The 14,328-nt window shown below is 42.9% G+C and overlaps 1 protein-coding gene across 7 annotated transcripts in view; it reads left to right on the top strand.

Annotated features, from left to right (window-relative positions):
* The window catches only part of RAPGEF6 (Rap guanine nucleotide exchange factor 6), a 123,453-nt gene extending 109,375 nt beyond the window's left edge, over positions 1 to 14,078 (top strand). For 5 of the 7 annotated variants that reach the window (XM_068697916.1, XM_068697915.1, XM_068697917.1 and 2 more), the window contains 4 exons: positions 1,563 to 1,788; positions 3,742 to 4,253; positions 8,051 to 8,362; positions 9,981 to 14,078. In XM_068697916.1, coding sequence (XP_068554017.1) covers positions 1,563 to 1,788; positions 3,742 to 4,253; positions 8,051 to 8,362; positions 9,981 to 10,006 — 1,076 coding nt within the window. In that variant the 3' untranslated portion in view covers positions 10,007 to 14,078. The remainder of the gene's footprint in view (positions 1 to 1,562; positions 1,789 to 3,741; positions 4,254 to 8,050; positions 8,363 to 9,980) is intronic. The other 2 variants (XM_068697919.1, XM_068697922.1) reach the window with 1 other exon arrangement.
* Positions 14,079 to 14,328: the final 250 nt, after the last annotated feature.

Consider the following 14,328-nt stretch of genomic DNA (forward strand, 5'->3'; position numbering starts at 1 on the left):
AATATATGACAGTTCAGCTCAAAGGCACAGGTAGGTAAAAATGAAGTGAAAAATTGAGCAATTGGCAGGAAACTGGGTAAAACAAAATCCTAATCTGAGGACTATGTCAACTATGTATTGATATGGTCTCCTGTAAAGAAGGCAGGCAATGTTTTGATTAGTTTACATACGCTCGTTTAACTATACATGCAGCAGTTGTTGATGCAGTATTTTCAAATAAAGGTTCTAACTTTGTAATTTTATGCACGTAATGTAAGGCATATCGTGGTCTGCTTCTCAGTGAAGGCAGGATAAGGCAGGTTTGTATAACTTGACATGCAGTAGATTTGCTATAGAGAAACTCAGTGGGAACTTCAAGGAAAAAATATTTAAATGCAAACAAAAAACAACAGACAACAAAATAACAAAAAACAACAAAACGGTTATTAATCCAGGCAGGACCTGTTGCCCTCAAACAAATGGGAACAACCCACAGCTGTGGGACAGTTATGTGAGGCAAAATATTTTTTTAAAAAACAAAGCAAATGGCTTTACCAGACACCTGAATTTGTTGCCTGACGATACAGCAGGACGAGCTTCAGCAGGGTCAGTCCCTAAACCTGAAGGCCCTCAGAGCATGGTTGCCCTCAGACCAGCACGGAGGCATTTTGCCAAATTCAGGTCTTTTCAATTCTATCCCTCATTCTCTGAGGTCATCACAAGATTGAATCAAGTTGTCCATACTGAGTGCTTTTTCTAATATGGTCTAGGAACAGGTATCCCAATCTGAGTCACCTTAGTTGTGCCAGCAGAAGAGTACACAGGATACCTGTAACCAGAGCCCATAAAGACCCCACTATAGCAGCATTTTTTAGGTCTACTACAGGTACTAGTGGAAAGTATTGCATATATGGGCCTGTACACATCATTTGTATTTGAAACAAGTTATTTGAGGGCAAAGCCAAGCAGAAAAAAAGTGTGGTATGTTTTGCTCTGAAACTGGTGAGGCCTTCAGCTGTTTCCCTTCTGCGTGAGGAGTGCTGGTGTCTGGTCCGGCTCCTGCCAAAGTTGTGTTTCCCACTTTTGCTTCCTGATCTGTTAATTCTGGAACGGATAATAAAACTGAAATGGGCCATATGGCTTATCCCTGAGTGCTAATAGCTCACTTTTACCTCAGTCAGCATCTCCTCGGCCTCTGCCAAAACCTTTTTTTGAGTCTCTCATGACTGTAGGCCAGAGGAAGCTGTGGGAATGCACGGCTTTTATAGTAGGGGACTGAGCGCTTGTAAGATTGGAGAGATCTGATCTATCCACCCACTGTGCGTGATCCTGTTGACGTTGGTTTAGCCATATGGTCTGGATGGCTGTGGAGTTGCAGCTAGGTTACCGGGGGCACTCGGCTTGCGTTAATAAATTGCAGTACTAGATGCTGGCAGATGCTAAAAGCTTTAGTACTATAACAACTTCACTGGACTGATTGCAAGTAGGATTTGGTATTATCTTTAAATATCCATGATACGTGTGTTAATGCTCCACTGACATACCCAGTGACCTCTTTGACGTGCTCTTCTCCTCTCCCCTAGGCTACGCCCTCATACCTTCCACCAAATCCGACAACTTCTCGGACTCCAGTCACAGCGAGATTTCGTCCCGCTCCAGCATCGTGAGCAACTGCTCGGTGGACTCGATGTCGGCAGCGCTGCAGGACGAGAGGGGCCTGTCCCAGTCGCTGACGGTGGTGGACGCCGCGGGGGCGGACAGGAAGGAGCACCCGCAGCCGCTGACAGACTACGGCCAGCCCTGCCCCGGGTGAGACGAGCTGGACGTGGTCCTGTGGTGTAAGAGAGGGGAGTGAAGGTTTTGGCAGGGTGCAGTTACAAACTCTGAGCTGTTAGAAGCCGGAGTGTTGGCTGCTCTGTATGGGAAGTGCACGTTTTCCCATGAAACTTGTGGTATTTCGTTCATAAACAACAGCTTGCGCACATCACTGGGGTTCAGGTGGATGTCTCTTGTAGGAAACTGAAAACATATTAAAAGCTAGTCTGATATTTAACAAATCACTTGCTGTGAGGTACCAAGAGAGCAGAACAAGAACAGGATGATACCAACAGTATCTCAGTCAGCAGTACCAGTCACTTAACGTACTCTAATATGATTTTTAAGGATTTTTTATTATTATTCTTTGTCTAGGCAGAGTGAAAGCTTGCTGCCACTGTCTTCCTGAGAGTTTGCACATGTGGTGGTGTTACCTTAGTGCAATAAGAATGCATCATGATGAGCCCCTTAAAAATGGAAGCTTTTTGGTTTTGTTTTACTACATTTTAAGCCTTGATCCACAGAATTTAATATGCGGAAATCTCCTTGGGATAGTGTATTCTGTCCTCAGATGTTGCAGATTCAAGTCAATGAGAGATTCTCTTCACATTTCTAGTTTTTACAGGTCATTTTAAAAGCAGTCTAATCCTTTTATAACCGAACACTATAAGGAGCTGTGTGTTGTTTCTGTATAATTGATTTTAATACACCAGCATTCTGCAGAGTTCTCTCCCCTGTGAAGAGACCTTAGTGTATGTTTTACCAGGGTGATGCAGCCTTTAAGAAATTGTTTTGGTTTATCCCATTGTGCTAAAATGGACGTTAAAAGGCGTGCTTCATAACCTAAAGTAATTCCCTTTTCTACAAGGCATAACAGATGCTGAGTGTAGGTAGAGCTCAGTGTGCTGAGCAAAATGCCCCTTGCGCTGGGTCACTGGCACCTTGCCTTCAGGATGTGCAAAGCTGCCTTCAGAACTGAAGTGCAGCACCAAGGATGTTGCTGCTTTACAAACTGGGTTCTGTTTGCAAGTCAAAGGCAGATTGTTCAAGGTTTGTGGTTGCTCTTCTATGCTTTAGTTTCAAGGGGTTGTGGAGGTAAGAAAACAGGTTTTATGCTAGAATTTAAAAAATAGAAAAGCAAGGGGGAAAACAAGTTGTTTGCACATATCTAAGAAACGTTCCTGTATCTCCCAGCGTGTCAATACATGGGAGAGGTAAAGTGTTGGATTTTCGTGTTGTGCTTTCATGCATTTGTTAACATAACCTGAAATAGTTAAGAGACTTGAATAATGTCTAGTGCTTGTAATTTATTGTTTTCTAAACTTGTGCAAACTGGGCTTTATTTTTTCTTAATTATCTATTGACAATGACAAGAGCTTCAAGCAGCCATTTTTTAACAAGAAATTTAGTTTTTGAGCTTTCAGAATTTCTGCTACTCCAGATCCCTTCCACAAGTGTCATTTATGCCCACTATTTCCAAATGCTACTGAAATATAACTACCTCACTCTGACTTGCTTTGACCAAAGATGTTTTTTATTCCGAACCCAAGTATATTATTTTGTTTTTGTTTTACAAATACAGAGAAAAAGTAGTGGTGTGGAACTACGGTGTAATTACTCCCCTGCTTTCTATCACGGGCTGTCTTGCTGTAGTTGATAGAGGAAAGCTGCTGTGGACCAGGCTTTTAGGAGTCTGGGGTCAAGCCTCTTAGGTGTGTTGCAGACTTGTTCCTTCTTCCAAAGCAGAGCTGCCCTCCCACAGCATGCACTAATGAGCCAGGAACAAACCAATATCTCCTTCCTGGGCTTGCATGTGTCCTGGCCTTGCTGCATACCTGTTATAAAACCAGAGCTTCGTTCCCTCTAAAACCAGGTAATTGTCTCTGTGTACACCACTGTTGTTTTAAAAGCTAATGAGTTTCTGATTCCTGTTGTTTCCAACTGCAGCTGGTCAATCACAAGGCCTGCTCTGATCAGAGGGATGGCTTTCACCTCGTCCATGAGCAACGAGGAGATCTCCCACGACCACATCACAGTAGAGGCAGCAGATAGTGGCCGGGGAAGCTGGACTTCATGCTCAAGTAGCTCTCATGACAACTTCCAGAATATCCCGAACCAGAAGAGCTGGGATCTCCTCAATTCCTACCGCCACACCCAGCTGGACGGACCTATAGCCGAAGTTGATCCCACAAACTGTTACTCAGAGGAGGCTTATTTATATTCCGAAGCCTTTTCCAAAAACAACAGGCAGTCGAAAGCCAGCGTGGAGCACGATCAGTCTCGGCAGAGCTGGGCCTCCTCGAGCTCTCTGTCGGACACGTATGAGACAAACTATGGGACGATTAAGCGCAGGGGGCTGGAGAACTCTACGTCAGAGCAGACGGAGGTTTTGGACTCTAAACCAGGCACTGACACAACTTACAAAACTGTTACTTCGAGTACAGAAAAAGGCCTGATAGGTAAGCCAAGCCAAAGGCTTGTGGAAGCTTCTACATCTGTTTTGCATTTTGATATTAAGTTGTTAAGAAATGACATCAGCAGATCTGGGGGCTGGATTGCATGTTAAATTCAGCTTTACATGTGGTTTTAATCAGAACGCTGCTCAGAGAGTGTGTTTTCAAACCACCACCTCTTGCATTAGGAAAATTGAAATAATAAAACCGCACACTTCCCAGTCGCTTTATGGGTCTGCAGGAGAACTGTCCTCATGAAAATGTCACAGTTCCTCTCTGTAGTAAGACCTTTTATTTTTTTGGGTGTTTTTGGAAGTCCTCATCACTGTAGACTTTCCTGTGTTAAAGAGCAATGAGCACAGCTCCTCAAAGAGTCCTTACAATGCAGACTTTCCATGATCCTAAGAGAGAAGAGTGTGATTGCTGAGTGGTACAAAGCACCTCCACCTCTGGAGCTGGGGCACGTTTCATCCACAGGACTTGTGTGCCCAGAGGCTCAAGGGAAAAGCAGATTCACTTCCTACCATTGCTATGTTAAACTGCCATTTATTTGGGTACACAGCTGAGATTTGGCTGTGTACAAAAGGAGAAAATATTACAAAATGTCTTTCCAAAATGTGCAGTTTTACCAAGCAAGATGTTCTTCCACTGTCCTAGTGAGTTTAGCAGCCAGACTGCCAAAACAAAGGGAACTGGGTTACAACAAGATAAAACATGGAGTGCAGAGCTCTCTAAACTCTAAGCCAAGAGTGCAGCTGAAATGCAATTTAATTACTGCCTAGATTGCTGGAGGGTTTGTGTTATCAAAGGTAATTGCCTGAACAAACATTGCACACAGGGTGGAGGTCTTGGATTGCATTCCTCCTCCTTGGCTTTGCAAAGAAGGGCAGCGTGGTGGAGCCTTGCAGCAGGCTGGCCCAGAGCTTTCTCCTGTGCATGGACTTTGCTCTTGTCGCCTTTCAGAACTGCTGCTGAGCTATCTTAGGGCATGGCATGGCAGCTATTCAGGCCATGCTGTCCTTGCTCACGGCTGTGTCTCTTGGTTTTAACTCCGAATATTGCACCGTGTAGCTTGTCTCCTTGATGCAGTCATAGCAAGCTGGTGAGAAACTCAGCCCTGTGCTCCAGCAGAGCATGCATATGCCTAAACAGAGACCTGATACAGGTGGATATGATTTCTGGTTTGCAGATGCTAATCTGATAGCTGTGCATCATCATACAATACGCCAAAGATATTTTTGCTTTATTTCACCATTTGCTTATTCTGTACAGACAGCTTGTTACTAGAGCCTGTAATGACTGCATGCATTCACAATAGTGTAAACAAAACAAGAATCTTCAGTTCGTTTGCTTAATGAGAGCTGGTGTTGAATAGTCCCCCCAAAGAACTGGCACATACGTTCTTGCCTGAAACCTCTGAAACAGAGCTGGAAAGCCACTGCCCACACACTGCTGCCAGAATGTGGTCTTGGCAGAGCAGCCAGCGTGCTGACTGCTTGCATGCCTCTGCGTTGTGCAGCACCCAGCTTTTACTTAGAGGAGACATCAAAATTCCTGCTTCTGCCTCTTAGGTTTCCCTTAACCACTGTGTGGAATTTCACCATAGTTTCTTTATAAAGTGAATTCTCAGAGAAGGTGATCAGCTGCTTTGGAGGGGGTCCGTGGTAGACTTAGTTTTGCACCTCCAGTAGGTTTTGCTTAAAAGATGAGGAACATGGACCATAACATTTTTGTTCTAATTGCTTAAATTTAGTTGTAATTATTGAATGATTTTTCTTAGCAGTTCCTAACGTTGTAACAGATTTCCCAAGCAATAATCTGAGCTTCAGCTGATTACATTCTGCACTCCAGTGTCTCACCTGGTGATACCACACATGGAGAAGGAATTTTTTTTTGTATTTCTGGGAGCGTATAGGCAGCAGGAGAATGTTTGAGAGTCTGTTTTGTTTAAAGATGAAAGACTCCAATTTTTTTTTTTTTAAAGGAGGGAATATTTTAATGGGAACAGGAGAGGATTAAGGAGTTGCAGGAAGAAGACTTGCAGCCAGCAATGCAGCTGCTTGTGAAGGGGCTTTGTAATCCCCAGGAGCTGGGGGTGGGTGCCAGACACCACGGACACTTAGTGCTGTGGACTTTAAGTGCTATTAGGATGTTTTATTTTGATAACATTTGTAAAATATCATACAGAGCTTTGCAAAAGTGCACATTATTCCAACTTTAATTATTACAGCAGGCTATTTATTAGCTCTAGGAAACAGATGTAGCTTTCTCCTTTGAAGGAGAATGCCCACCCCTCTCAGTCCTACTTCCAGACCAAAGAGGGTCTTGCTAGGAGGACCAGCCACTCCCCAACCCTCCAGGGGAAGCAAAGCCTCCTTCACCTCCCATTTATTTCGTAGGGACCCAGTCCAATGCTAGTTACCTGAAAATGGTTTCTGCAACCCAGTAGTATAACTCTCTGCCTCTACCCACCTATATTTGTTAAAACTCATGCTACATGAATTTAGTTTTGTTTATTTTACTATAATCCAAGCATGAAGGTAAAAGCCATCAGGTATAAACCAACTCGTTCCTGTTACTAACACCCAGAATCTCACATATCCCCAACACACAAAGTACAGCTTTATTTCCATTCTTTCACTTTGTTGTAAGATAAGAAAATATTACAGTTGATGAGATAATTGAAACTAAAGAACGCGAGCTGATTTAAATGCATCCATAAGAAGAATGCAAATGCACCGAACTAACAGATTTTTAAATTATCCTACCTTTGAAACTATCCTGTTGCAACACGCACATGGAAAAAGCCCAATTTAACATGCATATGAGCCCCTAAACTGGGGGTGGGTGGGAGGGGAGGTAATTTACTAAGTTATGTTTTTGTTTGAGAGCCAGTGGGATCTGAGCGAGCAGTGAATGGGGAAGGAAGGTAGAAGATGAATTATGTGGGATGGACATTACAATTAAATACCATTGTTGGTAGTCTGTTTGACTGCAAAAGGTGTAACGGAGCCTTTCCAAAGGCTTTTGTTTCCGTGACTATTCCTGGTTATTCATCACTTGTAAATAGAGAACTTAATTTAAGATATAGGTTAAAATAATTTAAAGTATGTTTATGATAAGCCATTATTTCCAGCTAGAAAATTCAAACTAATGAATGCAGACTGTATAGAGTGCCTCATAGGAGGAGTTTCACGATACTATTTTTTCTCTTCCTGTAGCACAGCTGATTTGATAGCTTATTACACATCAGTTAATACACTGATATTTTATCATAATGAATTTCTCTTAAGCCGCTGACCTGGCTTCTGGTTGAAGTCAACCTGCACTCCTAACTACCAGCTACTAGCATGCTGTGCAAAATAACTTTGGGCTACTTGCCTTAATTTCATATGTTTCGGTTTCCCAGCCTGTAAAAGGCTTACAGCAGGCTGTAGTACTGTCAGGCTGGCTCTCCCTTCACACCTTAAAGCTCTTCAGCACCCTGTGGAGGAGCGGTGCTGCAGGAGCAGGGAGCACGAGGAGCGCTGTAACCGCAGGCTGCATGCAGAGGTGGTTCCAGCCCTGCTCTGCCCCGCTGGCATCCTGCCCGATGAGCTCCCTGGTTCTGTTCTGACTTCTCGAAATAAGTACAAAGCGTAAATGAAAGCATAAATATCTGCTGCTGTCGTTATAACTAGTGTTTCTGCATTTGCGTTTTGTTATCAGTTTCTGTTTTGCCATTGTAACATTTCATGATTTTTTAATGTTTTGTTTGCTTTGTTTTCTCCTTTAACATTTCCATTGCTTATTTCTCGTGCCAGTGTACTGTGTCACCTCACCTAAGAAGGACGATAGGTATAGGGAGCCTCCGCCCACCCCTCCGGGATATATGGGGATTTCTTTAGCGGACATAAAGGAAGGATCGCCCCACCACCCACACCTAAAACCTCCCGACTATAGTGTGGCAGTGCAGAGGTCAAAGATGCTGCCCAGTGACCTCTCTAGACTTTCATCAGCATCTCTCAGTAGCGAACCGGTGGCCTGTATTTCATCGAAGATGCCTCAGTGGCATAGTCGGCAGCCGTCCAACCCTAAACTAGCAGATATGACTGACGCAGATAGTGAAGAGGATGGTAGGTGCAACATCTGGCTCGGGAGATGTTAAGTGAACCGCCGTGTAAATCTGGTCTGTGTGTACCTCACGATGATGTTCTGGGCTTTCTCTTAGCTGTTCTTTGAGACTGAATCTTTATTAATCTCTAAATATACAAATATGTTTGTATGTGTGTATATGCACACACGCATGTATACGGTGGGTATATATCTGTGTGTATATACACATATGTTTAAAAAAAAATCTTCCATTTAGGAAAAACATCTCGACACCAAACAATTGATATATATATGAGACCTTCCAAATCCAAATGAGATGCTTAAGAACATGTAGATGTTCTTTTTTTCTTTAAAATGTGTTTCCTTTTAGTGGTGGTGATGACTTTAAGGGACACTGTCAGGCTATAAATTGCATGCAGACAAGCTCCAACCTGCCTAGGTTAAATAATTGACATCCCACTGTTTTCGGATGGCACTGGGATGGTGACCCAAATCGATTCTTTTGAATTCAGATTTGATTGTGTTTTGTACGATTTTCAACTTGTCTCACCTTTGTATTGTAACATGCTGGCACTAAGCTGCATTAATCCTCAACAGCAATTTCTGGAGAATGAGTTTAAAATCATTGCAGAAAACAGCAGGTTTTTTTCTTTTTTTTTTCCTAAAAGCATATTTATTTAATAAAACCTGACTACAGCCCACGTTGGCCTGCCAGTGTCTCTTCTGGTTGAAGTCTCCCTGATCTTGTTTGAAGCAAGAGCTGATGCTACCAAGCACAGCGTTTATCTTGTGATCAAAATGCAAGAGATTTTTAAGCCTGCTCTCATACTGTGTCAAAACCAACTTGAAGTGAGAGGAATTACCACCTAATTGTTTATCTGCTGATTTGCTTTTAATACTTACACACTGATGTGATCTCTCTGCACCCTTTCTAATGAACTAATTTTTTATTAGGATGTTGCGGTCGTTTCTTTCAACCTGTCTGACTCAAAATGAGCGTGGAATCTAGATTAAAACAATTTCTGATGCAAAATAGTCCTATCTTGGCCCTCCATAACATGTAAACAGTGTTTAACATACATATTATTACTGCAATTCCCATTTAGGGTAAAACTTTTTAAATTGCCCAGCATCAATTTGGTCGTGATATTAAATGTTTTTGATGTAAAAATGAGGAAGTAATTGCTTCAAACATTGTAATCCAAACTTTTCTGAACTAAATTTAACCATGCACTTTTAGATGCACTTCTCTTACTGTTTTTAAAGTGTCTGGTTAATTTTACTTGGAAAGCCTTTACAGTGATCACTGCATGTTGGGAAATAGCGTACTGGCTTTTCTCCCAAGTCAGTAGCTTTGGGGATATTGGGGGTTGCATGCTAATATTTTTTGGAGGATATGGGATTTTCTCTTTTGTAATACATATTTATTATATGACTAATCCCTCAGACTGCTTGAGGATTTGTTAAATGGCGATACTTCATGTGTTGTGGTCACTTGTTAAGGCAGCAGAAGCATCGCGGTGAAGTAGTGAAGTCTTAACAGAACCGCTCCAGTCAGATAAGCGGGGATGTTCTGTTCTGTCTGCAGCCAAGGCAGGGGGCCGATGGAATAATTTGCTGTTTTTTCTTCTTTTGCAGAAGATGAACAAGTATCAGCAGTCTAACCATCGGGCTATCTCTGTAAACCACTTCAGAACACGAGGGACGTGGGAAGGACCACGCGACTCTGTTAGCGAACGCTAACACCTTGCTGCTGCTAACCTCAGTCATTGTGTTTGCCTCTGTCACGGACAAGATCAAACTGGTCGGGCCATGGATCTCGACCTTCCTTCAGTCTACCACAGCCTACAAAACTCTTTCTGCCTGTGAAAACAGCAAACCCATTTTCAAGGAGCGTGCTGACTACCTGGGTACTGACGTTGGTATCCTGAGATGGACCAGGCTTCGTGCGCTGGGGAGGACTGGTTGGCACGGCCACTTGAAAATTGGAAGCGTTCTTCTGTATGATACCATATAATCCTTGGTAGTTTTCCATTGTCATTATTTTCTACGTGACCATTACATAAATCGGAGAGTGTTATTTTATGAACTTAAAAAAAAAAAAGAAAAAAAGAAAAAAAATCAAAGTTTCAGCAAAATGGAAGGACATTACTGCAGTATCTGAAAATAATTTATTAATTTAAATTTTTTTGATGGGAATTTCCTTCGTGTTGGGAGTGCTCTGGTTGGCTAATACAGAGATTAAATCAACGTGGTAGTAAATTAGCTAAAGGTAAACCATTGTGCTCTCAAAATAAACACGGAGAACTAGAGGCCTACCACAGGGGACATTACCAGGTGCAGAAATACGTAGGTTTTAGGATGGTTTGGGGTATGTACTAAATGTAAATACAGCTAAAGCCTTGCAAAGTGTGTGTCAGCCGTGGAAGCACTGCCATCTGCTGGTCCTGCCTGCAACGAACACAACAAAACCCCTCAGCCCTTCAAGTATTTGGGGGAAATTTTTAGCTGCCCGCCAACTAAGGAAATAGTTGGCATTCCCCTCCCTTATTTAAATAATCTTTTTGAAATGTGGAAGCTTTAGCTCACAGGGAGCTATTAGGTGAGTCTGAAGCTTTTCCAAGAGCTTTAACCAGGTTTTGCCCTGCAGAGTTCAGCATATAAAGTGTGCTGCTCTAATCCAAGACTGAATTGTTTGTTGTGGGTTTTAAGATCATCCCACGTGTTCTGGCCTTTTACCAGAGTTGCAGAGGATTTAGGTGCAAAGGTTCTCTTCCTCCTCCCCCCCCAGTCACGTTAAAATTTGTGAAACTGAACATTAAATGGCATAGTGCTGAGATGCGAGTATAACGCCTTTTATGATGGGTTGTGTTCATCTGGAGAATAGAGATGATCTCAAAGCATATTGTTTAAAAACTTAGCTAAAAATCTTGGTGGTGCTGATATTGATGAAATTTGACTTACATACCGCCAGTATTAACGCACAGTCCTCTAGTTTGACTATGGTCGAGTAAATTGCTTCTTTGATTTTGCTTAGCCAACCAGAGTGCACAGGGGTAAAACTGGAAATACCTGCATTTTCTTTCTTTCTTCGAGCACATGATGCCCCATTCTAGTGTTAAATTGGACATGAATGTGTGAATAATATATATTTAAACATTTAATTGTAAATCTTTGTTGTGATGTTTACAGCCTAAGCTAGAAAGAAGATGTTTGTCATTTTTACAGTGCCTCAAAAATTATTTCTATATCCATAGTTGTGAAGAGCTTTAAGATTTTTTTTGTGTGTGTGCAGGGGGGTGCAAGGTGAATGCAACATTTTCAGAAAACGACACAAGTACCAAAAACAACCCAAAGCCTTTGATGTGCTTTCCCCATAGCTACTTGGGACTGATACTACCAGGTGAATGTGCATGACCACGCCTGTGTCTGCGCCCGTAACTGTGCCAGACAGAATATTGCCGCGGGGCTGGAGGTTTCAACCCCCCGTGGTTGTTCTTCTGGAGACGTCGGGCGGTCAGGAACAGCAGCGCCGAGGAAGGGATGCCTAACGCACAGCTGCGTGGTTGGCTGTGTTAGCTTTTGGCACAAGCATCTGAGGAGCAAGTCGTTGGAAAACGATGTTAAAAATTAGTTGAGGTACATCATAATAAAACGCATTTTGCTTTTTCGAGGCCTTAATGAATATAATGAACCTGCACAGGCCTTAATGAATAAGAATTAATGTAAGTGTCAAAGCAATGCAGGGCAGAGTGATTATTTTCAGCACATATAACGTTGATAATGTAACTGTTAAATTGGTATTTTGTGGGATGTAAATCCAAGTCCTAGCAATCCCACTGCAAGCTGTAGTTGCTTGTTAACTTCTCCGTGGAGTGCGCAATATGCTTCGTGTTTCATCCGAAATCACGCATCGTGTGCCAGGTGAATTGACTCATGCGGTTTCCATGACCTCGGATGTTGAGCTGCCGTTTATTTCAGCCTGTTGAACAAAAGTTCAGGGGATAAAGGGCTGTGGTCCAAGCGGCTTCCCTTTCCCCAGAGAGCCTGGCGGTGCTCTCTGCGACGCTGCGGGGAGCTCCTGGTCCTCGGCGGGAGCGGGGCCGGGGCCGCCTCTGGCAGCCAGCGAGAGCAGGTGAATAAATCACCCATTGAACCTTGGTGTTTGCACATCAACAGCCTCAGTCTGTTCTGCGGGACTTTTCAGGATGCTGGAAAGTTCTTAAAGTGAGTGAAATTCTTGCTAATCATATTTTCCTAATATCCAATACAGCTAGTGTAAATAAGTCATGCTTAAACTATTGACAAATGAGCTCCTACTTCTGCTTCTCCTGACTTGCACAGTGTGGCTTGCTTCTGCTTGTCCTTGCTGTGATTTTTTTTCGTTTGTTTGTTTTAAAATCAACCGATCACATTGATCGGGGCCGATAGCCAAATGTAGTGTGTCTGGTATGGATTTGAAGAGACATTATCCCTTTTTTTTTTTCGTAACTAAAATGGAAATAAGACCGTGGTCAGGACCTGTTGTATGCTGCTTTATTCAAGTGATGTCTTCTGGGTCGCAGACTCCTGGCTTAGTATCTCTGCCAGCTTCCTTTAAGCCCAGCTCTGACTTCAGATGATCAGCTGAAATGCCGACTGTCACCTTCTTCCACTGCCAGCCCTCCGTTTGCTTGCTTTTCTGCTGTTTGGTTGCTCGTGGCTTGTGGGTGAAAGACTTATTTCGGCTATTTGTGATTTGAACATACAGTATTACATTATGCTTTATAAATCTTAATCTTCCAAGCAAATCACAGAAAGAGCAAAGCAATTTTGAAAACTTTAATTGGCCTCTGCAGGTGCAGAAAGGGGAAAATCAGATAACCGAGCCCCTGAGCGCAGGTGACATCCCCCACAGATACAAAGCATGGGATGGAAATGTGCAGGTATTTGCAGTGCTCATCTCTGCAGCGTGCACATTTGGGACAGGGTGGGCTCAGGGCTGGCTGCATGCTGCTTCCCAGCTCGTTTGGATCGTTGATGCCCAGATTTGTAGCCCAGAGGAGCGGCGCTGTGCTAGGAGGCATTCGGACGCGAGGCCCCGGTGGTTGCCCAGGGTGTCCCCAAGGGGGTCCCTTTCCCCGAGGGCTGAGCCTCTCATCTCCCAAGTCACTTGATTGCAGGCAACAGTGGAAACGTGAAACTGGCATTTAAGTTTTTATAAAACATTTGAATTTCTTTTTTTTTCAAGAATAAGCTTCCCACTGCCTTTGCAAAAACAGAAGAAAAAAGGGATACTCTCTCTTTAGAAAAGCTTTACACATTATATTTTAGGATGCTTGTATAGAGGGCAATCTACCTTGAATTCCCAATCCCGCCTTTGCTTACGTTGTGCTTTTTATTGTTTTATCTTTATTTTTGATATACCTGGAATGCAGTTTAGCTTGGTATTAATTAAATTCTAAATATGTGAGCATATTGGCAAAACTGCACAGATGTAATGATATTCCAATAGCAATTGTACTGCACAAGTCAGTGATTGTAAAGTATTCTGTAACAAGCAATGTTTGTCTCCTATTTTTTGATACCTCTTACACTTATGTCTTTTAGAAAGACAGTGCCTCTGTATGCTTTTTGTATTTTTACTGAGTGATTGTAAATATTTGTTATATTTTTGGTTAAGAGAATGTTTAAAAGTACTGTTTATTATCCAATCTATTAATATGTTGGAATCAATAAACAATCTACATACATAAAGAGTTTCCAGCAGCTCTTTTTTGGGAGCTGATGATGCGGAGCCGTGAAGCACCTGGGGAGCATCACTTGCCCTGGGCTCGCCGAGGAGCAGCCACCACAGGATTTTGTCCTCCAGTGAGTGCTGGCCCCCAGGTTTTGGCTCTGGCTCCCCATTCTCAAAGTGTGCATGGGGGCAGTGGCTGGAAGCTCACCCCGTGTACGTGGGGCTGTGCCTGGCAGTGCCAGCGTCCCCTCCTGTCCATTGGGAGCA

The sequence above is a fragment of the Anas acuta genome, chromosome 14, assembly GCF_963932015.1.
Source record: "Anas acuta chromosome 14, bAnaAcu1.1, whole genome shotgun sequence".
Lineage (NCBI taxonomy): Eukaryota > Metazoa > Chordata > Aves > Anseriformes > Anatidae > Anas > Anas acuta.